General features: G+C 41.6%; 1 protein-coding gene across 1 annotated transcript in view; it reads left to right on the top strand.

Moving 5' to 3' along the window:
- The first annotated feature begins 551 nt into the window (after positions 1–551).
- Lonp2 (lon peptidase 2, peroxisomal) overlaps positions 552–27,292 on the top strand; it is a 92,128-nt gene continuing 65,387 nt past the window's right edge. The window contains exons 1-7 of the mRNA XM_027405513.2: positions 552–908; positions 8,422–8,656; positions 11,279–11,410; positions 13,450–13,572; positions 15,137–15,300; positions 16,703–16,797; positions 20,876–21,134. Coding sequence (XP_027261314.1) covers positions 676–908; positions 8,422–8,656; positions 11,279–11,410; positions 13,450–13,572; positions 15,137–15,300; positions 16,703–16,797; positions 20,876–21,134 — 1,241 coding nt within the window. The 5' untranslated portion in view covers positions 552–675. The remainder of the gene's footprint in view (positions 909–8,421; positions 8,657–11,278; positions 11,411–13,449; positions 13,573–15,136; positions 15,301–16,702; positions 16,798–20,875; positions 21,135–27,292) is intronic.

Genomic DNA, 27,292 nt, shown 5'->3' on the forward strand with positions numbered 1-27,292 from the left:
GTCAATAGATGAGGTAATGGTAATACTAACGTCCTGGTTTTGATAATGAACCCTGATTGTGTAATATAACAGGAAAAACCGGGTGAAAGGTATGAAACTTGCTAAAATCTAAAATCTATTCAACTACAGGCAAAAATTTTTCTAGTGTACACCTTTCAAATACACTCCTTCTCAACATTTCTTTTATGTTGCTGCACACCGATTTCTTTCTTTAACTCTGGCATCACAAGTTCAGGGAGAAGTGCAGAGCGAAGCCACAGAGTTTGGACCAGAGGGCCCACCGTATCTCTGGACTAGGCGGAAGTGAAGGTGCTCAGGTGTAGGGACCAGCCAGAAACTGAGAGGCCGGAGCCTGGGGGCGGGGCCAGAAGCCGCCACTATTTGCCTGAAGGCGGGTCACAGCACGAGGCCGGAACCCTAGTCGCTCAGGTCTCTGGGAGGGCTGTGGGCGGGCCGGAAGCGGCGGCACTCAGGCCTGGGGGCGGGGCCGAAGCTGCGGGGCTTGAGCCTAGGGGCCTGGGGAAGGGGAGGGGGCGGGGCCGGAAGCTTCGGCACTCAGGCCTGGGGGCGGGCCGTAGTGGGCTGTCTGTGGTGCGCTCCGGTGGCCTTGGCACAAGACGATCAGAGCTCTCAGCGGGAGTCCTCCTGACAGTCCTGGTGCTAACAGCTGTCGCCATGTCGTCTGTGAGCCCCATCCAGATCCCCAGCCGCCTTCCGCTGCTGTTGACCCACGAGGGAGTGTTGCTGCCCGGCTCCACTATGCGCACAAGTGTGGACACGGCCCGCAACCTGCAGCTGGTGCGGAGCCGCCTGCTCAAGGGCACGTCGTTGCAGAGCACCATCCTAGGCATCATCCCCAACACGCCGGACCCGGCCAGCGACGCGCAGGACCTGCCACCTTTGCATAGGTAGGCCGGGCGCCCGGAGTCTTCTCCACCAGCGCCCCGGCGGCCTGCGTGCACGGTTGTGTCTCGGGTCTCTCACGTGAAAAGTGGGAGTGACGCTTTTAACCAATGACCATTAGCGAGCTAGATAATTCTTGGAGCAATCCCTGACACCGTTGGAAACTCTGCTGCTGCTTGATTACCTGTCCGCTGCTGTTGATAATCTGATTTGAAACCTGGTCCGACCCACCGGTGCTATAGGCCAGTACTGTTTACTTTGCTGGCCCCTCCCTTCTCTCTGGGTGCTGCTCCCTTCCCCCACCTACCTTTCACCCTGTTCCCTTTCTCAATTTTCAACCGGCCTCCTGCCATGTTCTCCACTTGAAACACTATAAATCTAGAGATTTCTTTTTTCCTGCCTATGCCTAAACTGCGCAGTTAACTTTTGGGTGTTTTGCTTTACATTTTATGCTACCCATTTTCCCCACCTCCAGTGGCCTCCTCCTTGAAGGGCCCTTTCCTATTCGCTTTTTCCTTGGGGTCTCCGTCTTCAACCTTCCCAGCCTCTTCTCACCTCGGCTCCATCCTAGCATTTTTATCTTAGGCTTGTCACTGGATTTCCCCGTGTCCTGGCCCTAGTTCTACAACTTGGGTGCTAGATTTCACTTGTGCCTGACTCTGTATCTGTATCTTTAAAACTGCATCTGTCTCTTAGGTGTGTTATGAAGGTCCATCTGTGAAGACGTTGTGTACCATGCTTGATGGATGGCTGTGCTCACCTGGACTGTACAGTGGTTATGAATATAGACCTTTTGAAGTACGGCTGGTCTAGTATGAGTTTTAGTACTGGAGTGGTTGTGTCCCAGAAAGGCTGTCAACTCCTGGAAGCTTAGGACAGTTGGTTACCTTAAATTTGTCATAAATGTGCAGTGCACACTGGGTTTTGAGGAAGCATGAAAAATGTTGATTAATGTTACAAAAAGTAAATGTTGTAATGCTAATATTTTGACCATTTCACCTGTTACTACTTTATTTGTGGATACTAAAATCACAGATGTGGCTGGTATTTTTATTGAACAGTACTGATCTATATATTGTATGTCTTAGCGCATGTTATTTTCAAACTCTGCTCCCAAGTTCTTGGTCCATATATTGTACTGAAGGAATTTCTCCAGTTTGGAGAGCCTCCTTCCCCTCTTTATTTTCAAATTAAGGATTCCTGACTCTGAATAGATTTTGATAAAGTTTAGAATGCCTTATTTATACTTAAGTGGGACTACATTTCTTTGACAAAAATTGTAGCTTTTCTTCATATTTTCAAAGGAGACTGATAGTTCCTTAAAAACAAATCGAGCAGTAAAACAAGATAAACCCACAACAACTAGATAATGGTAGTTTACATTGCATCATCATGATAATTTTTTACCTCCATTTGATCTGTTTTGGCCGTTGCCTAAATAGGGTTGGACACTAAAGTTTCAGTACTTTATTATATTTGACACTAGTTTCCCAGCATGTTACCTCATTCCTTAAACCTCTGCTTATGTGTTCCATATTATTTTACATTCTGTGTTCAACTGCTTAGTTGAGGCAGAAGTTCTCATGATTAGATTTTTTTTGTTTCATTTCTTCTGTGGGGGAGTGCATTAGAGATTGAACTTATGGCCCTCATGCTTGCTAGGTAAGTACTCTACCATTAAGCTACATCATCAGCCCTTTTTTAGCTTTTTATTTTGATTCTGAGTCTCACTAAGTACTTTGTGCTGGCTTTTGCTGTGGAATAATCCTTCTGTATACTGTGAAAATGTGTTGTTCTCATTATTAATAAAAAGCTGATTGGCCGAGGACTATGCAGTATTTTTGGAGCAGAGAGAACGATGTAAAGAAGGGTAGAGTCTCAGGAGTCAGGAGGAGACACCATGAGATGCAGAGTAAGTGGGATGAGAAGTACGTAGATGAGGTAAGCAAGCCTCAGGGTAGCGCATGGATTAATAGAAATGGGTTAATTTATGTTTAAGAGCTAGCTAAAAACAAGCCTAAGCAATCAGCTAAATATAATTAATATAATATAGCTAATATAATTAATATTAAGTCTCTGTGTGGTTATTTGGGAGCAGCTGGTGGAACAAAGATGATTAGCTGTCCCCATAAAAAAACTCTGCCTACAGGCTTTGAACTCTTCTGTACTGCAATCAAGAATTGAACTGGTGATTGTCCTCAGCGCTCCAAGTAGTAAGATTTATATGCCTGTGCTACCAGGTCTAGCTTGATTTATTTCTAATGTGTGCTGGATAGTTTTATGTCATCTTGACACAGCTATAGACTTCTGTCTTAGGTAAGGTTTCTGTTGCTGTGAAGAGACACCATGACCACGGCAACTCTTATGAAGGAAAATGTTTAATGATGTGGCTTTCGGTTCAGAGGTTCAGTCATCACGGTGGGACATGGTGGTGTGCAGGCAGACATGCTGGAGAAGGGACTGGGAGCGCTACATCTTGTGCAAGCAACAGAAGAGGTCTGAGGCACTGGGCAGTATCTTGAGCATATACAAGACCTCAAAGCCCACCTCCACAGAGACACAATTCCTCAAATGAGACCACACCTACTCCAACAAGGCCACACCTGCTAATAGTGCCACTCCCTTTCGGGGACATTTTCTTTCAAATCACCTAAGCATCTGAGAGTAGGGAACTTCAATTGTGAAAATGCCTCTATAAAATCAGACTGTAGGCAAGCTGTAGAGCATCTTCTTATTTAGTAATTGATGTGGGAGGGTCCAGACCATTGTAGGTGGTACCCTGCCAGGATTGGTGGTCCTGTGTTCTATAAGGCAGCAGGATGAGCATGTCATAAAGAACAAGCCAGTAAGGCTCTCCTCCAAGGCCCCTGCATCAGCTCCCCCTTCATGTTCCTGCCCTCCTTGACTTCCTGCCCTAACTGCTTTTGGTGATAAAAGGTTATATGGAAGTGTACGTGAAATAAACCCTTTCCTCCCCCAAGTTGCTTTTGGTCATGGTGTTTCATGTTGTTTGGGAGAGAATTGTGGAAGGACTTTGGAACTTTGGCCTAGAAAGGCCGTTGAGTGTTCAAAGCTTGGTGAGCTTTTCTATGGGAACTTGGAAGACAAGAATATTGAGAGCAGTGCAGATAATGGAGCCCTGGCTTATGAACTTTCATAGAAAAGCAAAGACTCTACTGGGTCTTCTGTGTGAAGAATCTGTGGTGTCTGGTCAGCTGGAGCTGAAGAAAATTGGCTGTGATTGACAAGATACCAGAACTACTAAAAGCTTTGCTTTGCTGGGAGTATGGACGCTGGTCAGCTGGGGCTGAAAAATCAGTTGTGATTAAGAAGAGGCCAGCATCAATTAAGTGAAATCTTCTGGGAAGTGCCTCCTGAGAGTCAGCACATAGAAGCTATGTTCCAGAGGTCATAGCGGAACTTGGTAGTTTAGGTGTCACCTAGATAGTACTATTTTTGAAGGTATGAATGGGTCATGGAGAGCATCTGGGGCTTGGCACTGTGTGGCAGGGCTGGAATCCCTGAAGAGAGCCCAGGAGAAGCTGTTGGTGAAAATGGAGCCCAGCTAGACAAGAGACCCCAGCTTTTTGGAGATTCTAGTACCATGGAATCACCACCAAGAGTAGCAGTAACAGTGGTGTGGAGCCATCCATGCTGGACTAGTGGCGAGCCTGAAGATCATGAGTGAATCCCACATAATTGGATGTGGTGTTAATTACACCTTTGGAGTTTAGTTTTGCTTTGTTCAAGTTGTGACTATGCCCTGGTTCTTCCCTTCTGAAGTAAGAATGTACTTAACTTATATTTGATTTTACAGGAGCCGACAGTTAAAAGACTAATTTTTAGAGAGATTTGGGGTTTTAAAAGAAACTTTGGATTTTTAAAGAGACTTGATTTTACAGGGTTTGACTTTATAAAGACTGGGACTTTTAAAGTTTGTAAAATGTTTTATAGTGTGATTTTGTTGTTAATGTGTAATCTTGAGGCTGAACAAGAAAGGAAAGACTATGGCTTAACAGTGATATGTTTGGGCATTGAGTTGACAAAGGGTCAGTTGTCCTGGCTAGTTTTGTGTCAGCTTGACACAAGCTAGTCATCTGAAAGGAGGGAACTTCAATTGAGAAAATGCCTCCATAAGATCAGGCTGTATAGCATTTTTTAGATAGTGATTGGTGGCTTACCAGTTCTCACCCAGCATCAGGTTGGGTCACTCACAACGTCCTGTAACTACAGCTTGCAGGGATCCAGTGCCCTCTTTGGCCTCTGAAGGCACTGGCATAAACCTGACATGAGCACATGCCCAGTCCTTGGTACCAACTTCTATCTGAGTTACTTCTTTATTGTTGTGATAAAACACCATGACCAAGGTGAATAATATAAGGAAGGGTTTATTTTGGCTTATGGTTTCAGAGGGATAATGGTCTGTCACCATCATGGAGGGAAGTTGTGGCTGCAAGCACTAGGCATGGTGGCAGAAATAACCGAGTGCTCATATTTCAAACCACAAGCAGGATACAGAGAGGGCACACTGGAAGTAGCAGCAGACTTTGAAACCTCAAAGCCGGTGCCCAGTGATACACTTCTGGCATTGCCACACCTAGGAGTGTCCTCATCAACTGGGGACTAAGTAAGCAAATGCCTAGGAAAATGTGGAACATCTTATTCAGGCTACTGCAAAAAGATGCTATAACTTGCCTAAAATAGAATTAAACTTTTTCCACAATACTTTTTATCTGAAAGTGTCTTTATCGGGTATCATGTCTAATAATACCAATAGTGTCTTCTAATGTCACAAATCATGTTTTTCTTTGAAATGCATATATTCAGGGCTGTTAAGAAAGCTCGGTGGGTAAAGGTGCTTGCAAGCCTGACAATCTGAGTTCAATTCTGGATACATATAATGGGAGGAGAGAACCAACTACTCTTAAGTTCTGACTTCCATACATTCACACATGCAAACTCACACACTAAATAAGTCAGTAAATGTAATTAAAAGGTATATGTTCTTGTCAGCTCTTTGTGAATTCAAGAAAGAACCAACTGACACATTTAAACCTTTGTCCCTTTAGGAGCCTGAGAGGTATAATGTAAGTCCAGCTTAAACTGGATTTAGTTTGGAACACATTTCTTTCATTATATATACAAGTGCTTTGTAAGAAAATTCATTTTTTAGTGTAAAATTTTATTGGTAACCTAGACAAAATAATTAAATTTGTCGTTAAATCTAGAGGTTTTGACTTGGCTCATCTCTTTAGTTTTGTTTCATTCTATAAAGTAGAATGAAGCAAAGCTAGGAGGCTGAATGTGTATATAATCCAGTAAAGTTTATAAGTAGTAGTTGGAAATTTGCTGTATATGCAAGTCAGCAAATTTACTGAAATAATCACATTTGTATGTGACTCAGTACATTTGTGATAAGTGGGCATAGAGTCTCTTCTTCCATTTTCCCTGAGTGCAGGTGTACTGTCTAGTTTTATGTCAACTTAACACAGGTTAGAGTCATTTGGGAAAGAGGGAACCTCATTTGAGAAAATATCCCCACCAGATTGGCCCAACAGCAAGCCTGTAGGACATTTTCTTGATTGATTGTGAAAGGGCACAGTTCACTGGGAGTGGGGTCACCCCTGGGCTGGTGGTTCTGAGTTGTAAGAAAGCAGGCTGGGAAAACCACGGGGAGCAAGGCAGTAAGCAGTGTTCTTCCATGGCTTCTGCCCGTTCTTGCCTTGGTTTTCCTGCAGTGGCTTCCCTGAAGATGGACTACAAGCTGTAAGATAAAATAAACCCTTTCCTCCCCATTTTTCTCTTGGACATGATGTTTTATCACAATAGAATTCCTAAGCAAGCAGCATGTCATGTTAATTTCAGCCTCGTTCTGAGATTTCCACATTCCTTGAGGGAATAAAATATTCTGACTTGGGATTTGGAAGCTTTTTATTTTTAGTTTGGATATTTATTTTATTTATTTCATTTCTTCAGAGAACAGCCCACAGGAGTCAGTCCTCTCCTTCCACCATGTGGGTCTCGGGAGTTGAGCTCAGGTTGGCAGGATTGGTGATAGGATTCTTTACCCACTGAGCTATTTTTCTGGCCCTGAAGATAAGACTTTCTTTCTGTGTATTACATGTGCATGTGAGTTGGTCAAAAATATGTCTGATAAGGAGCTAAAACTTAACCTTTTGGCCAGGCGGTGGTGGCGCACGCCTTTAATCCCTGCGCTCAGGAGGCCGAGGCAGAAGGATCTCTGTGAGTTCAAGGCCAGCCTGGTCTACAAAGCTACACAGAGAAACCCTGTCTCAACTCCCCCCCCAAAAAACAAACAAACAAACAAACAAACAAAAAAACCAAAACCTTAAAACCTTTCAGTTCATTCAATGAGGTTTGCCACTTGTAACTAGGTTTAAGGATTCTTGGACAACATGCCTTTAGTTCTCTCTACTAAGTCCTACAGTGTAAACAGTGTAGCAGTTCAAGCTTAAGTGCATATAAATCTAAATGACAGGTTGATGATGGAGATAATTGGCTTGATATTTGCAGAGGTGATACTGGAACAGATTTGGACATTCATTTGTGTTGCTTATGTTTTGGCTTTTCAGAATGGTATTTAGGTGTTCCTACTTGGTATAATTAAGTTATATAATTACCAATTACTTTTTTCCTACATTTTTGTATTTAAAGAATCCAAATATATGAAATCCTGTAGTGAGTCTTTATTGTCAGGCTTTCTTTGGACTGGCAGCCACCAAATAATGACATGGGGACTTATTATTATGAAAGCTTGGCCTTTAGCTAAGACTTGTTCCCAATTAGCTCTTACAACTTAAATGAACCTGTTTCTACTAATCTATGTTCTGCCATGTGGCTCTTTGCCTCTCCTCCATTCTGTACATCTGACTCCCTCCGTGTCTCACTAACATGTATGTCTCTTGCTGTGTCAGATTCTAACCTTAGTTTCTCTCTCTGCCTGGAAGTCCCGCCTATTCTCCCCTATGTAGCTATTGGCTAGCCATTCAGCTCTTTAGTAAACCAATCAGATGCCTTTGGCAGGTGTGTCATCATGCCTGGCTCATTGTGACATTTTCATTTCATATATGTATATAACTATACTTCATTCTTATTTGTTCCTCCTCCCTTGCTCCCTTCCTCAGTCTTCTTTCTCCCCTCAATGTTTCCTTTCTGCTTTTGTGTGCTATAGACATAAGTGTACACATGTATCTACAAGTTTAAATCTGCATTTTGTAGCATGCAGATTTTGTAGAAAGCATGATATTTGTCTTTCTGAGTCTGGGAAAGTCGGCACTTTGGGGGGCAGAGCTGGCAATTTTCCTGTGTTTCCCTGGCTGTCCTAGAACTTGATCTTTAGACCAGGCTGACTTTGAACTCAGAGATGCCCCTGCCTCTGCTTCCTGAATTCTGGGACTAAAGATGTACACCACCACACCTGGCTACGTCAGTACCTTTTGAAGGGAATTTCTGTTCTGCCATGTTAAGTGTAATGCCAACATTTTGTGTATTTTTCAGGATTGGGACAGCTGCCCTGGCAGTTCAGGTTGTGGGCAGTAATTGGCCCAAGCCACACTACACTTTGCTGATCACAGGCCTGTGCCGGTTCCAGATTGTGCAGGTCTTAAAAGAGAAACCATATCCCGTGGCTGAAGTGGAGCAGCTGGACCGACTTGAGGAATTTCCCAACACCTGCAAAACTAAGGAGGAGCTGGGAGAGTTGTCCGAGCAGTTCTACAGATATGCAGTGCAAGTGGGTGGCATCAACTTTTCCTTAAAACCTTTCCCCTTGGTTCTTTGCTGTCCTGAGATCAGGTGATTCTGTGAGGCGGTGAAGCTGCGTACATAGAAATAATTTGTGGTATTTTATAGTGTATTCCAGTTTTCCTTTGCCTTGCTTTGTTCTTAAATTATCCTGGACATATTGGCCAACTCTTTCTAAAGTTGTTCCAAAAATATGATTACAGTTTCTTGATAATCCCCAGTATCTCCCAACCAGACCTGTTAAACCTAAGTATTCAATGTTAAAAGGAAAATAATACAGAGTTGCCACCAAAATACCCAGTTAGGATAATAGAAGTTATACTGTTTCAGGTCCAGTGACTGGGAGGGTGAAGCCATAGTGAACCAGTTTCAAGAATGGTTGCACTTTTGGCTAGCTAGAATGCCAGGAGTGCAAATTCTTCATGCATAACTAAAGCATGTTTCCCTCCTGGCATTCTAGCTAGGCCCTGCCCAGGATGATATGACAGACTTTGGGGATCCACGATGGAGGGCCTTACCCTCCCTGGGGAGTAAAGGGGAGATGGGGTGGGGGGGTGGGGGGGGAAGGAAGGGAGGGAGAGGGAGAAGGGATTGACATGTGAAGCAGGCTTGTTTCTAATTTGAACTAATAAAAAAAATAATTTCTTGGGAAAAAAAAAAAGAATCCCACTCCTTAATTCTATGTGTCAGGTTTTTGGTCAACTCTAGATTAAAAACTTTTTCCACCTTGTTTTTCTTAAAACTGTGATAAAATGTGAAATTGTATCATCAAATGTAGTCTACTACTTTTCTATTAGTGTAATCCACTGCATGTCTGAGTCTGTGAGGACTAGTTGGTGCCTAAGGTCTTGATTTCAGACATCCAATGATGACTCAAGTAGGGAGCAGATGTTCACAGTCTGTGGTGTTTGCATCTGATGGTCATTCAAAGTAATATGCGCTCCTGATGTGGGAGACAGCAATAGAAACATGGAGGGTCAGGAGCTGGAACTTCAGGGCTGAGGAAGAATGTGTGTACTGGAAGAAAGAACCTCCAATACATGAAGCAGGGTTATATACTCCTGACTTGCAGAGGTGAGAGGTAGGATGGCCCCCATTTAACACAAAGGTGCAGCTCTGTAGCCTCTTTTCTGGCCTTTACTTCTCTCCAGTTTGAGTCCACAGAAGACTATTAACGTGAAGAGTTTGCAGTGACATTAGAAGAACTTTTGTAGAAAAATAGAATTTAGTTTCTGCCTTTTTTTTCTGTATTTGGTCTATACTCTGCTTTGTTTAATTTTTATATGTGTCTTACTTTTGTGTTAAATACTTTTAATTAAGTATGTGCATTGAAGTCACTGGCTTTGCTGTCCTCGTTAGACTGTAAGAGTATGTTTAGTGAGAGCTTCTTTTGCTTCCCTTCAGCTCCTTCCTTTCTGCCTCTTCTGGGGCTTTCTGAGTTCCTTCTACTCTCTCCTATCCCTGACTCATTCTACTTGCTGAGCCTTTCTCCTTATGCTGACAGAAAAGGTAGTCTGACTTAGTATTTCTGGAGAAGGAATGTTGAGATGTCTCTTACGTTTCAAAGATCAGCACAAGCCAGGCAGTGGTGGTGCATGCCTTTCTTTAGTCCTAGCACTCGGGAGGCAGAGGCAGGTGGATCTCTGTGGATCTACAAAGCTACACAGAAAAACCCTGTCTCAAAAAACAAACAACAACAGCAAAATAGCAAAGATCAGCACAAGACTGTAGCTGCCTCTGTATTCAGAAGAGGTGAGAAAGGGCAGCCCAACTGTGTGCTCAAAAGAAAAAGGGATCTCTGTCACTTGTCCTAATAACTAAGACAGTTGCTAGAAGCTTATGTTCAGCTTAATCTGTTGTAATATTCTAGCCTGGAAGTTTTGTTTGTGTATGCTCGCCAACTAAATTATCAGTGTGCAAACTAATTAACCTAAATAGTACACTGAAAAATCAGGATTTCAACTAGTAATTGGCTGTTATATTAGCATCAACTGTGCTATCAAGTTCCAGAATCTAATTATTACATTGTAGTTATGTAAGAGTGTTCTTTCATTAGGAACAAGAGGCATGATGCCGACAGCTTCCATGTAGTATGTCTGGGAAGTGCACAGAGAGAAAGCAGCGTCACAAGATAGGAAGAATTAGTGAATCTAAATGAGGAATACAAGGGGTTCATCATATTCTTGCAACTTTGCTATAAATTTGAGTTTTAAAGTCATAGAACAAATTTGTAAAGCCTTGTACAATTTTGTATTAAATACTAGCCATTTTGCTTCTCATTCATAAACATTCAAAAATATTTTATTTTTTTGTGCATATGTGTGGGGTCAGAGGACAAGTTTCAGGAATCAGTTCTTTCCTTCCACCATGTGCATCCTGGGGGTCACAGGTCATCATGCCTGGAAAATGGTACCTGTACCTGCTGATGTACATTCTGTGATGTATACTTGTTTCTTCTGTGGCCTGTGAAATGCTTGACATTATGAATCAGTGATCTTTCAAAACAAAAGATACAAATGCAAACATTAAACCTGCATGCAAATCTGATTATTTTGGTTCACAATTGCCACTGCTTGATTTCATTAGACTCTCTCTCTCTTTTTTCTTTTAGTTGGTTGAAATGTTGGATATGTCAGTCCCTGCCGTTGCTAAATTGAGACGTCTTTTAGATAGCCTTCCAAGGGAAGCTCTACCGGACATTCTAACTTCAATTATTCGAACAAGTAACAAAGAGAAGCTCCAGGTACTGTGCCCTTCTGAAGTAGATCTGGATAATACTTAATCTTTCACCTTCATAAACACATTCTGGAGGCTCAAGGATGTAGTTAAGATGCTTTTACTCTAAAAAAATGACTTCTTGTAGGCATTATGGCAATTGCTTATGATCTAAGCACTTGGGAGGTAAGGGTGGAGAGATCAGAAGTTCAGGGTCATCCTTGGCAGCATACGGATATCAAAGCCAACTTTGGCTATATGAGACCCTCTCTCGAGAAAAGAGGAGGAGGAAGTAAGAGGTGGGAAGAAAGAATACGAACTGACTTTCAAAGGTGGTTATTTTTACCAGGCCAGTAGCACACAGCTGTAATCTTAGCACCCTGGATCAGCAGTTCAAGGCTAGGTTAGACTGCACAGCCAGACTGTGTCTCAGGACCAGAAGCAAACAAAACAGAGTTTATATTGTTGTTTGCACAATCAATGCTTTGGCGGAGGGTGGGGGAGCGTGTATACAATCAGTAGTAGTGGTGGTCAGTTTATGAAAACAGAGAAAGCAAAAGATGGTTTTTAAAGTAAATACCTAGTTTTTTTATTTAAATGTCACATATTTGGGGTTATGGGGTGATCAGAGATTGATGTTGGGTGTCTTTCTCCATCACTTTATACCTTCCTTCTTTAGGCAGGGTCTCTCATTGAACCTGGAGCTCTCTGGTTGGCTAGACTGGCTGACAGTGAGGTCTTGGGATATCTGCCTGGCTCTTCCCCTGATCTCCAAGTGCTAAGGTTATGGAGATGAGCCAGCACACCCAGCTTCAACATGGTTCCTGGGAATCCAAACTCAGGTCCTCAACTGATATGTGCTGGTTGGTATAGATTCAAAAGGTAGAAGCAGGAGAGAGCAGACATGCTTTGGAGTCACCAGGCTGCAGCATTAGTGAGCACATTATCCCAAGGGAGTAGAGTGGAGCAGCTGCCAAATCAGGCTGTCCTTGATATCTGTTAATCATCTATAGAAAAATGTAGTATTTAGAGCTGGGGAGATGGCTCAGTGGGTAAAGTGCTTGTTTACTATGCATGGATGGGGACCTGAGTTCAGAGTTTTAGCATCCTGTCAAATCCAGGCATGGAGGTAAATGAGCATTTGTCACTCTAGGACTTTAGGAGACAATGGGTCCTGGGAGCTAGTGAGTGTCTAGCCAAAATGGCAAGTTCTGCTTCACTGAGAAATCTCTCTCAAAAGAAGAGTTGGAAAGAGTTAAAGAAGACATCTGATATTGAAACCCCCTTGGCCTCCATGTCTATGTGCAAGCACACCACACACACACACACACACACACACACACACACACACACACACACACACACACACATACACCATGCATACATACTCAGACACATACACAGTTTAGTATTTTGGACCTAGAATTTGCTGAGCTCCAAAATACACATAGACTAATTGTTAGAAACAGTTGAAATCGATCATGTTTGGTTCTCTTCCTCTTTTCTTTTCTGTTGCCAAGCTTAGCTATATATTTAGTTCTTGATCATGGGATATTTAACATTTTAAAATAAAAAATCAATTTTTTTATCTTTTAAAAATTCTGCTCATTTCCACTCTGCTGATAATATGATTTGGTGGTGTTAGCCATGCTATAGCATGATTCCTGTGTTAATGGAATTGTTGAGGCTCTTTTAGTTTAGAGGAGTATATACTTAAAATTGGCAGGATGGCTGCATCTTATAGTTTACTGGAGGAGACTGGCTGACCCAGGCCCAGTGTGGCCTAGATGCCCGAAGTGGCTGGGAGGTAAGAGGTTCAGGCTGGGCTAGAGATGAGGCCCACCACAACACAGAGTGCCTCAGAGCTGCACCTTACACAGCTCTGCCTCAGTGGCAACTGCCCAGGCACTGCCACACCACCCTGGTAGGCCCCCAGTGGGGCCAGGGCCATGTGGATTACAGTTTTGCCTTTCTTATAATTTAAGAACTTAAGTCATGGTTCTATCTGCTTGTGTTTAGAGCATGTGCTTCTGGAAAAGGTGCTATTAATTGGCTTGTGCTTCCTAGATCTTAGATGCTGTGAGCCTGGAGGATCGGTTCAAGATGACCATACCCCTGCTTGTCAGACAGATTGAAGGCCTGAAATTACTTCAGAAAACCCGAAAACCTAAACAAGATGATGACAAACGGGTAAATATCTTTCTTTTCTTTTCTTTTTTTTCTTTCTTGGCAGTGTCTTTGCCTTGCCACCCAGGGTGGTCTTGAACTCACAGCAGTTCTCTTTCTCTAGCCTCAAGATTATAAACATGTGCCATCATTCCCATCTCATTCTTTTATTACATTTTCTCTCTCTCTCTCTCTCTCTCTCTCTCTCTCTCTCTCTCTCTCTCATGAGATTAAGTTCTTTTGAGAAATGAAAAACTTGGAATTCAATGTGTGTCTGTAATTCTAACTACTAGGGAGCAATAAATATGGTGATCTCTTGAGTATAGGTGATAGGAGCTAGCATGAGCTACATAGCAAGAACCTATTTCACAAATAAACAAGAAAACAAAAACCTTTAAATGAATTTGAAAATAAAGAAGACAAAAGTTCATTGTTTCTCAGAAGATCTTGATGTGTCCGCAGTAGTTCTTTATTGCCTGGATTTTCTTTTCTTGTAGTATATAAACCCCCATCTCAGTTCTTAACAACATTCCCAAAATGCTATCATTTTTGTCTAGCAATAGTTGGAGTTAGTTCATGATACTAATGATTTGGAAATTCAAAGAACACATACAGTATTTTTAAAATATGATAGCAAGATCATGGGATGAGAGTTAGGTGGTGGTGGCACACACCTTTAACCACAGCACTTGGGAGGCAGAGGCAGGTAGATCTGTGAGTATGAGGCTAGCCTGGTCTACAGAGCAAGTTCCAGGACAGTCTCCAAAGCCACAGAGAAACCCTGTCTCACGGGGCAGGGTGGGGGTGATCATGGGAAGAAAATAAATAAAAACCATTTGAGGAGGGAAAGCCTTTTTGAATTGGCACAGAAAAGAGTTTGGATCGGGAAAAGAACAATTTGAGCATAATAGAATAGAAGGCAGAAGGCAGTGAAGCGCTAGAACTGGGGGGAGGGGGTTGGTGCTGGGAGGCGGGGCTAATGACCCTTTGCTAGAGAAGCAGAATATCACAAGAAGTCGAGTAAGCAAGGTGGCACTCACCCAGGACAGGTCACAAGACAGATGAAGTTAAAATTAGTGTGGGAAGGTTGGGAATGCTAAGCGACATTTGCATGCAGGAGATGGATGGCAGTTACTGAGTGTAGGTGGCATTGCATGTGAGAAACAGCTGTGTAGTCAGGCACAGAGGACACCTCTGCTTCCTAGTGTCTCTGGTAGACACTTCCTGTCTGTTGTGCGCACTGACAGCCATGCCCACTCTATGCTGGCCTGTTTTTTAAGTTCCTTGTATGAACATGTGCACCTACCTCCCAGTAGTTCTGAACCTATTTCTGAAGGGACCAACTGTCGCCATAAGAGTGTCTCTGTAGCACCCATCCTGGCCAACCTTAGCCTGCTACTTCTTTCCTCTCTTCCTCTGCCTTTCATTCTCTCTCACACTCCTTATCCTCTCTCTCACTGCTCCTTTTTTTTCTTTCCTTGTTTTTCTTGTTTTGTTTTATTAATACTTTGGAGACAGGGCTCACTTTGTAAACTCTTTGCCATCCTGCCTCAGCTCCGATTTGTTTTGACATATACTTTCTACTTAGGTTATAGCAATACGCCCTATCAGGAGGATTACACATATCCCAGGGACCTTAGAAGATGAGGATGAGGAAGAAGATAATGATGACATTGTCATGCTGGAGAAAAAAATAAAAACATCTAGTATGCCAGAGCAGGCTCATAAAGTCTGTGTCAAAGAGATTAAAAGGTAAAAGTTCAGAAGTATTTTCACTTTGCTTGCTAATGTTAAAAATTATTGCTTGTGGAAACTTGATTATGCTACCTTGAGTCATAGACTAAAATCTGCATTATTGTTTATTCACTGATCTTTGGCTTTTCTTATGCTTGATCAGTTCTTAAACCACCTATGCATATTACTTCATTGCCAACTTTTGTCTTTCTTGACCTTCATAATTCTTTTCTTTCTTTCTTTTTATTTATTTGCTTGTATGGGTATTTAACCTGTAAATACATGCAGTGCCTGAGGAGGTCAGAAAAGAGCATTAGATCCCCTGGGATTGGAGTTACAGATGGTTGTGAGCCACCATGTGGGTGCTGGAAATCAAAACCTGGTCCTCTTTAAGGGCAGCCAATGCTCTTAACTGCTAAGCCATCCCTCCAGCCCTACCCTCCCTAACTCTTGACTTGCAGCTGTGATTAGTGGAATGTTCTCCTTCTGTTTTCTTTGCTTTGTATAACTTACATCTTAAAACATTTCTTTTTCTCAGCTTTTTTTGGAAAGGATCTCTCCGTGTAGGTCAGACTGGCCTTGGCTTTGAACTCAATCCTCCTGCCTCAGCCTTCTAAGTGAATAGACCATAGGCATGTACCACCTTGCTCAGCTGTGGAAACATTGTCAATACTCCTAAATTAACACCACTTTCACTGATCTTTTCTTCAAAGACTGAGAGGAGATTTATCTGTTCTGCTTGTATTCTGCAGTCATACCTAACTACTACAGCTGCCTTTTCAGTCTCTAAAAGAATTGACCAAACTTCTTTGTTTAGTTACAATGTTGTTTACAGGTCAGGGGCCTGTTTGTTTTGTGGTTCTAAGAGATTAACCCAGGACCTTGTGGACAGTAAGCATGGCTCTGCTACTGAGTTGTTATCCCACCTCTGTTGTTTCCTTTTCTCACTATATTATAAATTCCAGAGGAGGGCTAGGGCTGTAGCTCAGAAGTAACATGCTTGCATATCATGTACAAAACCCAGGTTCCTTGCCCAGTACTGCAATGAATTAATTAGTTAATTAACTCCAGGGAATGGGGACTGTCAGTTTTCCTTCTATAGGCAAAGTACAGGAAAACCTTAACAACAAAATAGGATGTATTTTATTTATTTTTTACTTGTGTGGGTATTTAGTTTATACACGCATAAAGTGGATTGCACATTCAGGATAACCCTGGAGATAGATGATAGATAGATAGATAGATAGATAGATAGATAGATAGATAGATAGATTAGATAGATAGATAGATATCTTGCCAACTAGCTTTTTAAAACCTTATTCAGGCTTTTCAAGCACACATAAGGAGACATGCTTGGATTTTCTGTTATTGTGGAATTATTGTGTTCTTGAATCTGTTGACTACATATTTTTCCCCACAGACTCAAAAAAATGCCTCAGTCAATGCCTGAATATGCTCTGACTAGAAATTATTTGGAACTTATGGTGGAGCTTCCTTGGAACAAAAGTACAACTGGTGAGCTCACAATGACACCTGCTTTTCAGTCTCATGGTCACTCACAAATCTGATGCAAGGTTTCATTTTACACAGCATAGCAGGGCATGGTGGTACATGCCTGTATTCCTACATTCAGGAGGGTTCTAGGCTTAAGGCCAGCCTGGGCTACATTGGGAAACTATCTCAAAAAACAAACGGCAACAAATTTTTACTTTAATTATTTTGAAACCACTTTATTGAGATGTTGTGGCATAGAAAAAGTTGCACACGTTATGATTCCCTCTTGATGAAATTCAAATACCATTCATGAAATTCCCACCATCACCTACACTGTAAGTATACCCATCACTTCCCAAAGTCAACTCCCATTCATTGTGTTCTTCTTCTTTTTAAGATTTATTTATTTATATAGTGTACATTGGGGTTTTGCCTGTATGTATGTCTGTGTGACAGTGTCAGATCCCAGGGGGCTGTTATGAGCTGCCATGTGGGTCCTGGGAATTGAACCTAGGTCCTCTGGATGAGCAACCGGTGCTCATAACCACTGAGCCATCTCTCCAGCCCTCATTATGTTCTTCTAATCGGTATGTGTGTGATAGAGAAGCAGAGTCATTTTCTTCATCTGTTCATCTCAGTGGACATTTGAACAGCTTTCATTCTTGGGTATTGTAAATAATATATTGCATTTTATGTCAGCATGTAGACACTCTCCAAGGTCCTGCTTTAAATTATATATACCCTGAAGTGGGACTGCTTAGTCATATGGTAGGTTTGTTTGTTTGTTTGTGGTTTTTTGAGACAGGGTTTCTCTGTGTAACACTCTGACTGTCTTGGAACTGGATCTGCAGACCAGGCTGGCCTCAAGCTCAGAGATCCAACTGTCTCTGCCTCCCAAGTGGTGGGGTTAAAGGCGTGAGCCACTGCTGCCTGGCTGGTAGGTTTATTTTTTAAGTGTTAAGAAACCTCTGTACTAGCATCTGAGAACACAGCAGTTACTGAAAATACATTCAGGAGTATGGAAGTAAGAGGAAAGGAAAGGGTTACAAACATCCTCTTGTGCTAGGCATGGTGGTGCACTCCTGTAATCACAGCATTTGAAAAGCAGCAGACAAAGATCCATGTAGTGGGTTCAAGGCAAGTCTATGCTGCATGAGGCCCTGATTCAAAAAAGAAACAAAAAAAATCTCTCAGACTATTTTTTTTTCTATTTCTCAAATCTAACAAAGGTGTTTATTAGTTTTGGGCTGTCCTGGTTTTTGTTTTTGTTTTTCCAGCTTGACAGAAGCTAGAGTTGTTTTAGAATAAATAACCACAGTTGAGAAAATGCTTTCACAAGACTGGCAAGCCTGTGAGGCATTTTCTTAACCAGTGATTGAGGGGGAGGGCCCAGCCCATTGTGAGTGGTACCACCCCTGGGCTAGTGGTTCTGAGTGTGTTAAAAAAAATAGGCTGAGCAAGCTATTGGGAACAAGCCAGCAAGCAGCACTCCTACATCAGTTCCTGTTAGTTCCTGCACAGACTTCCTTCAAAGGTAGACTGCTATGCGAAAGTGAAAGCTCACCACTCCCATTCTCCAAAAGAAAAGAAACCTGTGTACTGTTTTTAATTCTGGGCATACCAATTCACATTGCTATAACAGTGTATGAAGGCTCCCATTTCTCCATTTTCTCACTATTACTTGGTATAATTTGTTTTGCTGCTTGTTTGAGATAGGGTCTTATGTGGGTCAGTTTGGCTTGAACTCACTGTATAGCTAAGGAGGATCCTCTTGCCTTCCTCCTGTCAATACTAGTATTGCAAGCATGTGCACCATGCCCAGCTCTTGATTTTGCGTTTGGTGACTTGCCATTAATGTCATTTTCAAAATTGTCATTGCCAAGAACAACTCTAGAACTTTTCATTCATCTACATGCACTACCTGGTTTTTGCTACACCATTTGTTGGAAGAGACTATCCTTTCCCTAGTATTCAGTCTTGAAGACCTTATTGAAAATTAGTTGGCCATATATGTACTGGGATCTGTTCTATTCCATTCTTATGAATGTTTTCATGTCAAAACCATACTTCTTGATTATTGTGTAACCCTCTGAATCTGCCTAATGTTGCCCCTGTGCACATGGTGTGGGGCCATCCAGTGAAGCATTGGCAACATACCAGTGGTCACACCCCAAGGAAAAATTATACCCCCTCTCTTTGTAGCCTGCGCACCTTAACCTGAGTCAGGTCCAGCCTCCTCCCTGCTTCCAAGGCTTAGCTCATGTGTTGTGGGGCTGCCTGCCTTTGGGTGCCTTACCCTGGGTCAGCTCTAGCCTCATCCTTGGTCATCAGCTTCTACCCAAAGTTTGCTGAATTTTTATCATGAAAAAAAAAAAAAAGAACTTTGCCGGACATCGGTGGTGCACACCTTGCCTTTAACCCCAGCACTCGGGAGGCAGAGGCACCACATCTCTGTGAGTTCGAGACCAGCCTGGTCTACAAGAGATAGTTCTAGGACCGCCAAGGCTACACAGAGAAACCTTGTCTCGAAAAACCAACAAACAAAAAAACAACAAAAAAGTGAACTTTGTCAAATGCTTTTCTGTATTTATTGAGATGATTGTATGAATTTGGCTTCCATTTTACTAATGTAATGTAGACATTTATTGTTTTGTGTATGTTAAACTAACTGTGTAGCCTGAGTAAAACATCCCACATGGTTATGGCATATGAGTCTTTTAATGTGTTTTTGAGTCCAGTTCAGTATAGGAAATGTTAAGTGAATATGGATAATTAAATAATACACTGTAAAGTAGCCATGAAGTATTGTTGAAATGTATATATGTTTTTGAAAGTTGCCTAACATTAAATGGGGAAGAAAAGAAAAGTATTTGACAGAAGCCCTCATTTTGAAAAATATGTATATAAGCTCACACTTACACCACCCGAGACAACACACAACACTGTTAGGAGAAGAAGATTATAGATAACTGCTTTCTTGATTTTTTTTATGAGTTTCTAGATTGGGGGAGGGAATATATAATATTACTACTGAAATGAGAAAAATACTCTAAATTTTTACATTTTTATTACCTGGAGGGGATGGTGTCAATGGGCAACTGTGTGGCGTTGGTTTTCTCCTTTACATTTATGTGGGTTCTGGGTGGTCAGGCTTGTGCAGCAAGTGCTTTTACCCCCTAAGCCATCTTTCTTCCCACCACCCCTTTTCTCTTCTAAAGGCAAGATGACAGCACAATAAATTATATAGAAAACATATCCCCCAAAGAAATAATGGATATATAGAAAATCATTGCACATTATATGATTTGAACATGGGGTTTTAATGGGTGAGTGTCTCTGGAGACACTAAATTTTAAATAGAACAATCCAACACAATGGAGGCCTCTATCTTAGCTTGTTTTCTATTGCTGTGATAAACACTATGACTAAAAGTAACTTGGGCTGGTCGTTGGTGGCACACGCCTTTAATCCCAGCACTTGGGAGGCAGAGGCAGGTGGATCTCTGTGAGTTTGAGGCCAGCCTGGTCTACAGAGCGAGTTCCAGGATAGGCTCCAAAGCTGCACAGAGAAACCCTGTCTCGAAACCTGCCCCCCCAAAAAAAGTAACTTGGAAAGAAAGAGGCTTATTTCTTTTTACAATTTACAATTGGTAGTCCATTACCCAGGGAAGTCAGGCAGGAGCCTAGAGGCAGGAGATGATGCAGAGGCTATGGAGGGGCGAGGGTTACAGTCTTGCTCCTCATGACTTGCTCATCCTGCTTCCTTATAGTACTCAGGTGAGGGGTGGCACCACCCACAATGGATTGGGCCATCCCATATCAGTCATCAGTCAAGAAAATGCAACATAGACATGCCTATAGTCCAATCTTATGGAAGCATTTTCTCAATTGAGGTTCCCTCCTCTTAGATGACTCCAGCTTGTGCTAAGTTACAAACAAACAAAAAACTAGCTAGCATAATCTATTTGAAGACTTAGAGTGATTCAAATCTGTTTTTCATTAATTTTCTTTCTAAATAATATTTAGGCTCTTGTAAAGCTTGAAAAGAGTTCTTTCACATAAAAGTCCCAAGTATTGAAATGACTTCTATTGTTTGGCAGACCGCCTGGACATTCGGGCAGCCCGGATTCTTCTGGACAATGACCATTACGCTATGGAAAAATTGAAGAGGAGGGTTCTGGAGTACTTGGCTGTCAGACAGCTGAAAAACAACCTGAAGGGCCCAATCCTCTGTTTTGTTGGCCCTCCTGGAGTAGGCAAAACAAGTGTGGGGAGATCAGTGGCCAAGACTCTGGGTCGAGAGTTCCACAGGATTGCACTTGGGGGCGTGTGTGACCAGTCTGACATTCGAGGACACAGGTAAAACACTGCTCTCAGCCTCACCTCTGATTCGGCTTCATGATTTAACTGACATTTGTACAGTGGGCTGACTAGTGTATGCCTCAGCTTTCCGCAGTCTTACTTGAATAGAATTGTAACTTACTTTATGATTGGACATTAGTTGCCTTTATGTTTTCTTTGATCTAGTAGCATTACTAAGAATGCCTGTAATCCTACCATTTAGGAGGTGGAAGTAGAAAAGCCAGGAGATCAAGGCAGCAATAGTTATATACCAAGTTTGAGACCAACCTGGGCTACCCCTATTTTTAAAAAAATATTATTCTCTTTTATTTGTTCATAAATGAAGAATGTATATAAGGAAAAAGCCTGCAAAGGATCTAATAAGGCATGAGAGTACACATCAGGCCAGAGTTTGGTTTTTTTGTTTTTGTTTTTGTTTTTGTTTTTGTTTTGCCTAGACTGTCTTGTTCTCACTAGTGCCACTAGGGGCTGTAGTTCACTTTCATAATGAAATCATACCCTTATTTGTGGACCAACTGCAGAGAATTTGGGGGCTGAAATCTGATTTTGACCACAAAACTCATGAGGCTTTCCCCTTCCCAGTGATTTGACTTGTACACTTTGATTTTGGATTATTCCCTTTCTTAGTGCAGCACTGTACTGTGTCTGATGGGGTTAGGCAGTGTGAGGGAGTTTTTGTTGCATGTACATGGTTGATAGGGAGTCCATCTTCTCCATCAGTGCTCCATTGTTTCTTCCTCCATCGGTGCTGGTAATTGTGTAATGCGCAGTGCTTGGCACACAGGCATGCAAGGTCTCATTGCTTCTTACTGCCATTCTTGGATTTAAACACATCTCTGCTCTACAGTTTCACTTCAAACCTTAGCTTTGTTTTTATTTTAAATGTGAATCCTCAGGAGGATGGGTCTAGGTTTATAAGCTTCAATATGACCTTTTATAAACATTAGATTTTTAAATTTCACTCAAACAATTTATCCTATTCTTGGTGTTATTATTTATGTAGCAGAATTATGAAAAAAAAAGTCTCTTGCCTAGTAGTGAATATATACTGTCATGGGTCTTGTCACTAATTTTTTTTATATGTTTTGAGATGAGGGTCTCCTATAAACCAGTGGGGCCTTGGACTTACCATGCAGTCAAGGCTGGCCTTAAACTGAGGATCCTTCTGCCTCCACTTCCCAAATGCAGTATTATAGACATGCAGGGTCTCATCATTTCTTACTGACATTGCTGAATTTAAACCATCTCTGATCTAAATTTTTGCTTGCAAATAAAATTTTCAAGCAAATGTATTTTATGTATTGTATAACTGTATTGAGAGCTAAGTCTACTGAAAATTAAAATTTATGGTCTCCATTGCCTAAAATATTTGTAGCTATGAGTTCATTTAGAAATAGGTGGTATAGATAGAGAATGTGATTGATGTCCCCTCCCCCAAAACATATTTAGGTTTGGTTGTGAATTCAGTCCAGCTATGTTCTGGGTGTGTATCTTCTGTAGTTTATTGAACAACACAGCAATCCACCCTTATGCTGTTGGGGATAAATACAAAGTACTAAAGCTTTTCTTTGAAAACCTGTTGGAAGCTCATGGACAGTGGGGTGCGCTTGCTAAAGAATGGAAGCAGTGAGGACAGAGTGTGGGTCCACATCCCAGTCATGAACTGAAGGTAACTGGAAGGAGGCAGAAGGAACAATGAAGGTAGAGCATAGTTATGAGTCCTCAGGTGTCCCCTGAGAACATGCAATTCCATGTGAAGTGGGGGCCTTTAGGAAACACCCAGGTTTGGCTTTTGAGTATTGTCACATGCACTCTATTGGCATTCATGGGAAGTTTTGTTCTTCCTTGGCCTCTGAGTAGGCGCCACTGCTCTACAGTCTGAGATAGAAGGAAACGTGGTTGCTTTGTGCTGTCTGCTTCAGCCACCATTTTCCCATGCATGGAATGCCAGCCATTTGCTAGTGTCACCTGTTTATAGAAAAGGAAGGTGCTAGTAAGTCAGAGATTGGTTTTTAAAAACAGCTCAAGACTGTATTTTAATAGTTGAAAAATGATGAAGTGAGAGGGAGATAGGGGAGAAAAAGAAAGGCTTGACTTACACTTATGTGTTAAGTAATGATCTGATGAAAGGAGCCTGTTGTTTTCTTCATATATTTTCAGTGGCTTAAAGGAGGAAAGAAGTAAAGTATGGCCATTAATTCACACATGCAGTTTTATCTCTATGCATATTTTTCTGTCTATAAGCCACAAAATTCCCATTACTTTTGTTTTTTGTATCTAAATACATGAGTTATTAGAAATAGAGTATGAAAAATTTTCCTAAAGGATGAAGTTTATGAAATTGTGTTTGTATAAGTCTGGGGTGTTTTTTTTTTTCTTTTCTGGTGTGTGTGTATGTGTGTGTGTGTGTGTGTGTGTTGTGCATTTGTGCATGTATGTGTGTTCTCATGTGTATGGGCACATGTATTTGAGCTCATGTGCGTGTGGAGACCCCAGGTTGATGTCAGGAAATCTTTTTCAGGATTGCCAGCCTGCAGCCTAGGAAGCCAGAGAGGCTGGTAAACAAGGAGGACCCTAGGAGAGACATACATGGTCCCCTGGAGAAGGGGAAAGGGACAAGATCTCCTAAGCAAATTGGGAGCATGGCGGGAGGGGAGCGGGAGGGGAGAGGGAACTAGGAGAAAGAGAAGGGGAGAAGAGGAGGGATGAGGAAGACATGATGGGGCAGGGAGATTGAGTTGAGCGAAGAACAGGAGAGCAAGATAAGAGATAATATAATAGAGGGAGACATTATAGGTTTACAGAGAAATCATGCACTAGGGAAATGTCTGGAGAGCTACAAAGATGACACCAACTAACAATCTAAGCAACAGAGGAGAGGCTACCTTAAATGCCCTCTCCTGATAATGAGATTGATGACTAATTCATATGCCATCATATAGCCTTCATCCAGCAGCTGGTGGAAGTAGAAGCAGACACCCACAGCTAAACCTTGAACTGAACTGAAATCCAGATGCAGAGAAGGAGGACTGATGAGCAAAGGGGTCCATTCCAGGCTGGTGAAACCCACAGAAACAGCTGACCTGAACAAGAGGGAGTTCTTGGTCCCCAGACTGATAGCTGGGAAACCAGCACGGGACTGATCCAGACCCCCTGAATGTGGGTGTCAGTGAGGAGACCTTGGGAATCTATGGGGCCTCTTGTAGTGGATCAGTACTTATCCCTAGCATAGGAATAGACTTTGGGAGCCCATTCCACATAGAGGGATACTCCCTGAGCCTAGACAAATGGGTTGGTTTAGGCCCTATCCCAAAGAATATGACAGACTTTGAAGACCCCCTATGGAAGGCCTCACCCTCCCTGGGGAGCAGAAAGGGTATGGGATGGGTAGGGCATTAGTTGTAGGGAGCAGAGGAGGAGGGGAGGGAGAGGGACCTGGGATTGACATGTAAAATAATTTTCTTTCTAATAAAAAAGGGAAAAGATAAAGAGATAAATAAATAAATAAACAAACAAATAAATGAAATCTTTTTTGATTGCACTGTCACCTTATTCTTTGAGGTGGGATCTCTGTCAGACCTGGAGCAGAGCTTGCCAGTTCAGCTGGTTTTGTTAGCCAGCTTGCCTTGGCGATCTGTCTCTACCATCTGAGGCTGGAGTTACAGACAACCGGCCACACTACCTGGCACTTACATAGGTTCTTGGCATCTGAACTCTGGTCCTCTTGTTTGTCCAGCAAGCATTTTAATACCGCAGCCATCTCACAGCCCCATAATGCTGTTTCTTATGTGTTGTTCTTTGATTTAAAAAGTCAAATACTTATCCTTATAATATGTCTGAAATCACTGCTGATATTGACTTGTTGAAATAACTTTGCTTCCTACATGTACAAATAATAAAATTCTGTCATTGCAAGTTATCAACGGGTCACAATTAAAACAAGATGAAAAGAAAATCTTTTGACTTCTATGTTGATAAATTTTCATCTGTAACTAAATAGGATAGCTATAAATAAACCATCTGTTCCTCTACAAAGCAAAAATAGCTGTATCAGTAAGTTCTTAATATTAATTTTACCAAAGTACATTAGATCTAATCTGGTGTGCTCATATCCTCCTCACCACCTGCCTTTGCTTATAATTCTTCTAAAAGAGATTTATTTAAGCCCCCCCCCACACACACTCCATGTTTAACACTGTCAACTTGACAAGATCTAGATCACCTAGGAGACAGACCTCTGGGTCTATATATAAGGGAGGTTTCTCAGTTCAGTTAATACGGTAAAAAGCCCCAATCTAAATGTGGGCAACACCATTTAGAATGAATAACAAAAAGAGAAAGTGGGCCAGGCATGGTGGTGCATGCCTTTAATCCCAGCACTTGGGAGGCAGAGGCAGGCAGATCTCTGTGAGTTTGTGGCCAGCCTGGTCTACAGAATGAGTTCCAGGACAACCAGGGCTAAACACAATGGGACCCTGTCTTAATAAATACATAAGTAAAATAATGAGGAGAAAGCAAATTGAGCATTCATCTCTCTGCTTCCTGATGGCCTCACACTTAAGCTCTCGAACTTTCCTTACCATTAATTATGAACTAGCCCTCCCTCAGGCTATAAGCTGAAACAAATCCTCTATGTTACCTCTTGTCAAAGCAACAAGGAAGTAATGCAGGCCTTATTAATAGGCTTCCCTTATTAATATATACAACCAGTTATGATTGTTCTTTTCTGTGTATGAACCAGAGGACATATTTTTATTGTGTCGTCTTAGTGATCAAATACTGTAGGTCTCCACCACTTCTAACACATCTGAAAATGTACAACATAAATACAGATTGATCATCCTTAATCTATAAATCTGGAGAGCTCTAAAATACCAAATATTTTTGAGTGCTGACATGATGCCCAAGTGGAAAATGCATGCCTAGCTTCATGCATGTCTCAATCAAAATATATGTGCTCTTAAGGGATAAGGGATAGTATAGTGGTTAAGAGCATTGACTGCCCTTCCAGACGACTTGAATTTTATTTCTAGAACATACATATGACTTACAACTGCCTGTTACTGAAGATCCAGGGGATCCAATGTCCTCTTCTAGCTTCTTAAGGCATTTGCATGTGAGACATGCAAACTGTCCATACATATAAAATAATTTTTAATGTAGGTACTTTAAAAATATTGTATAAATTGCCTGTATGCTATGTGTGCAAGGGCTTTATGTGTAAGAATACATAGGAAACATAAATGAATTGTTTGTGTTGATATGGATCCTAGTCCAAAACACCTGTTACACATATATGCAAATATTCTAAAACCAGAAAAAAATTAAATCCAAAACACTTCTGTTCTCAAACATTTTGGATTGAATAGTCAGCCTGTATGTAAAAATGATCTGTGACCCAGAGGATTTACTGGGTGTCTTACACATCTTTATATTAACTCATGCTTATTTATTTATTTAGCACAGTGCTAAACATGGTTTCTGAGTGTTTTGTGAATTCATGTAAGGTTAAAACCTAATTGCATTTTGGAATTCAGCCCTTCAGGTAAATCCAAATTGTCTTTATAAAGATTTAGAAATGACTGCCGGAAAAGTAACAATCAAATTTGTTTAGACATGATACATTTAAATCACATTTTTTCTTCTGAAGATCATTGAAATCTCCTCTAAGCTTACTACTTTTTCAGATTTGAAGCATAGCTACATATAAGTGCACATGGGTAGTCAGAGTTTCCAGAACCAATGCTGTTCATTCCCCTCAACCTGCCTTTTTCTCAGTTAAAACTTTTGCATAAGGAAATAAATGCACACACACCACTATCACCACACCACACCATTGATAGAGATCATGAAAAAAAATTAAGGAAAAAAATACTTGTTTTTTCTTTCGTACAAAGACAATCACTATCATTTATTTATTTATTTATTTATTTGCTGCTAGACTTTCATTGAGGATTTTGTTTTAGATTTATTTTTGAAGTGTGTCTGTGTGTGGGTTTGTTCATGTGAGTACAGTGCCCACAGAGGCCAGAAGAGGATATCAGATCTAGAGCTAGAGTTAGAGATGGTTGTGAGCTGCTTGATGCTGGTGCTGGAAAAGCAAGCAATAAGCTTCATTAGCCACTGACCTTCTGTCCAGACCCTCATTGGGGACA

This window comes from Cricetulus griseus, chromosome 3, assembly GCF_003668045.3.
Source record: "Cricetulus griseus strain 17A/GY chromosome 3, alternate assembly CriGri-PICRH-1.0, whole genome shotgun sequence".
Lineage (NCBI taxonomy): Eukaryota > Metazoa > Chordata > Mammalia > Rodentia > Cricetidae > Cricetulus > Cricetulus griseus.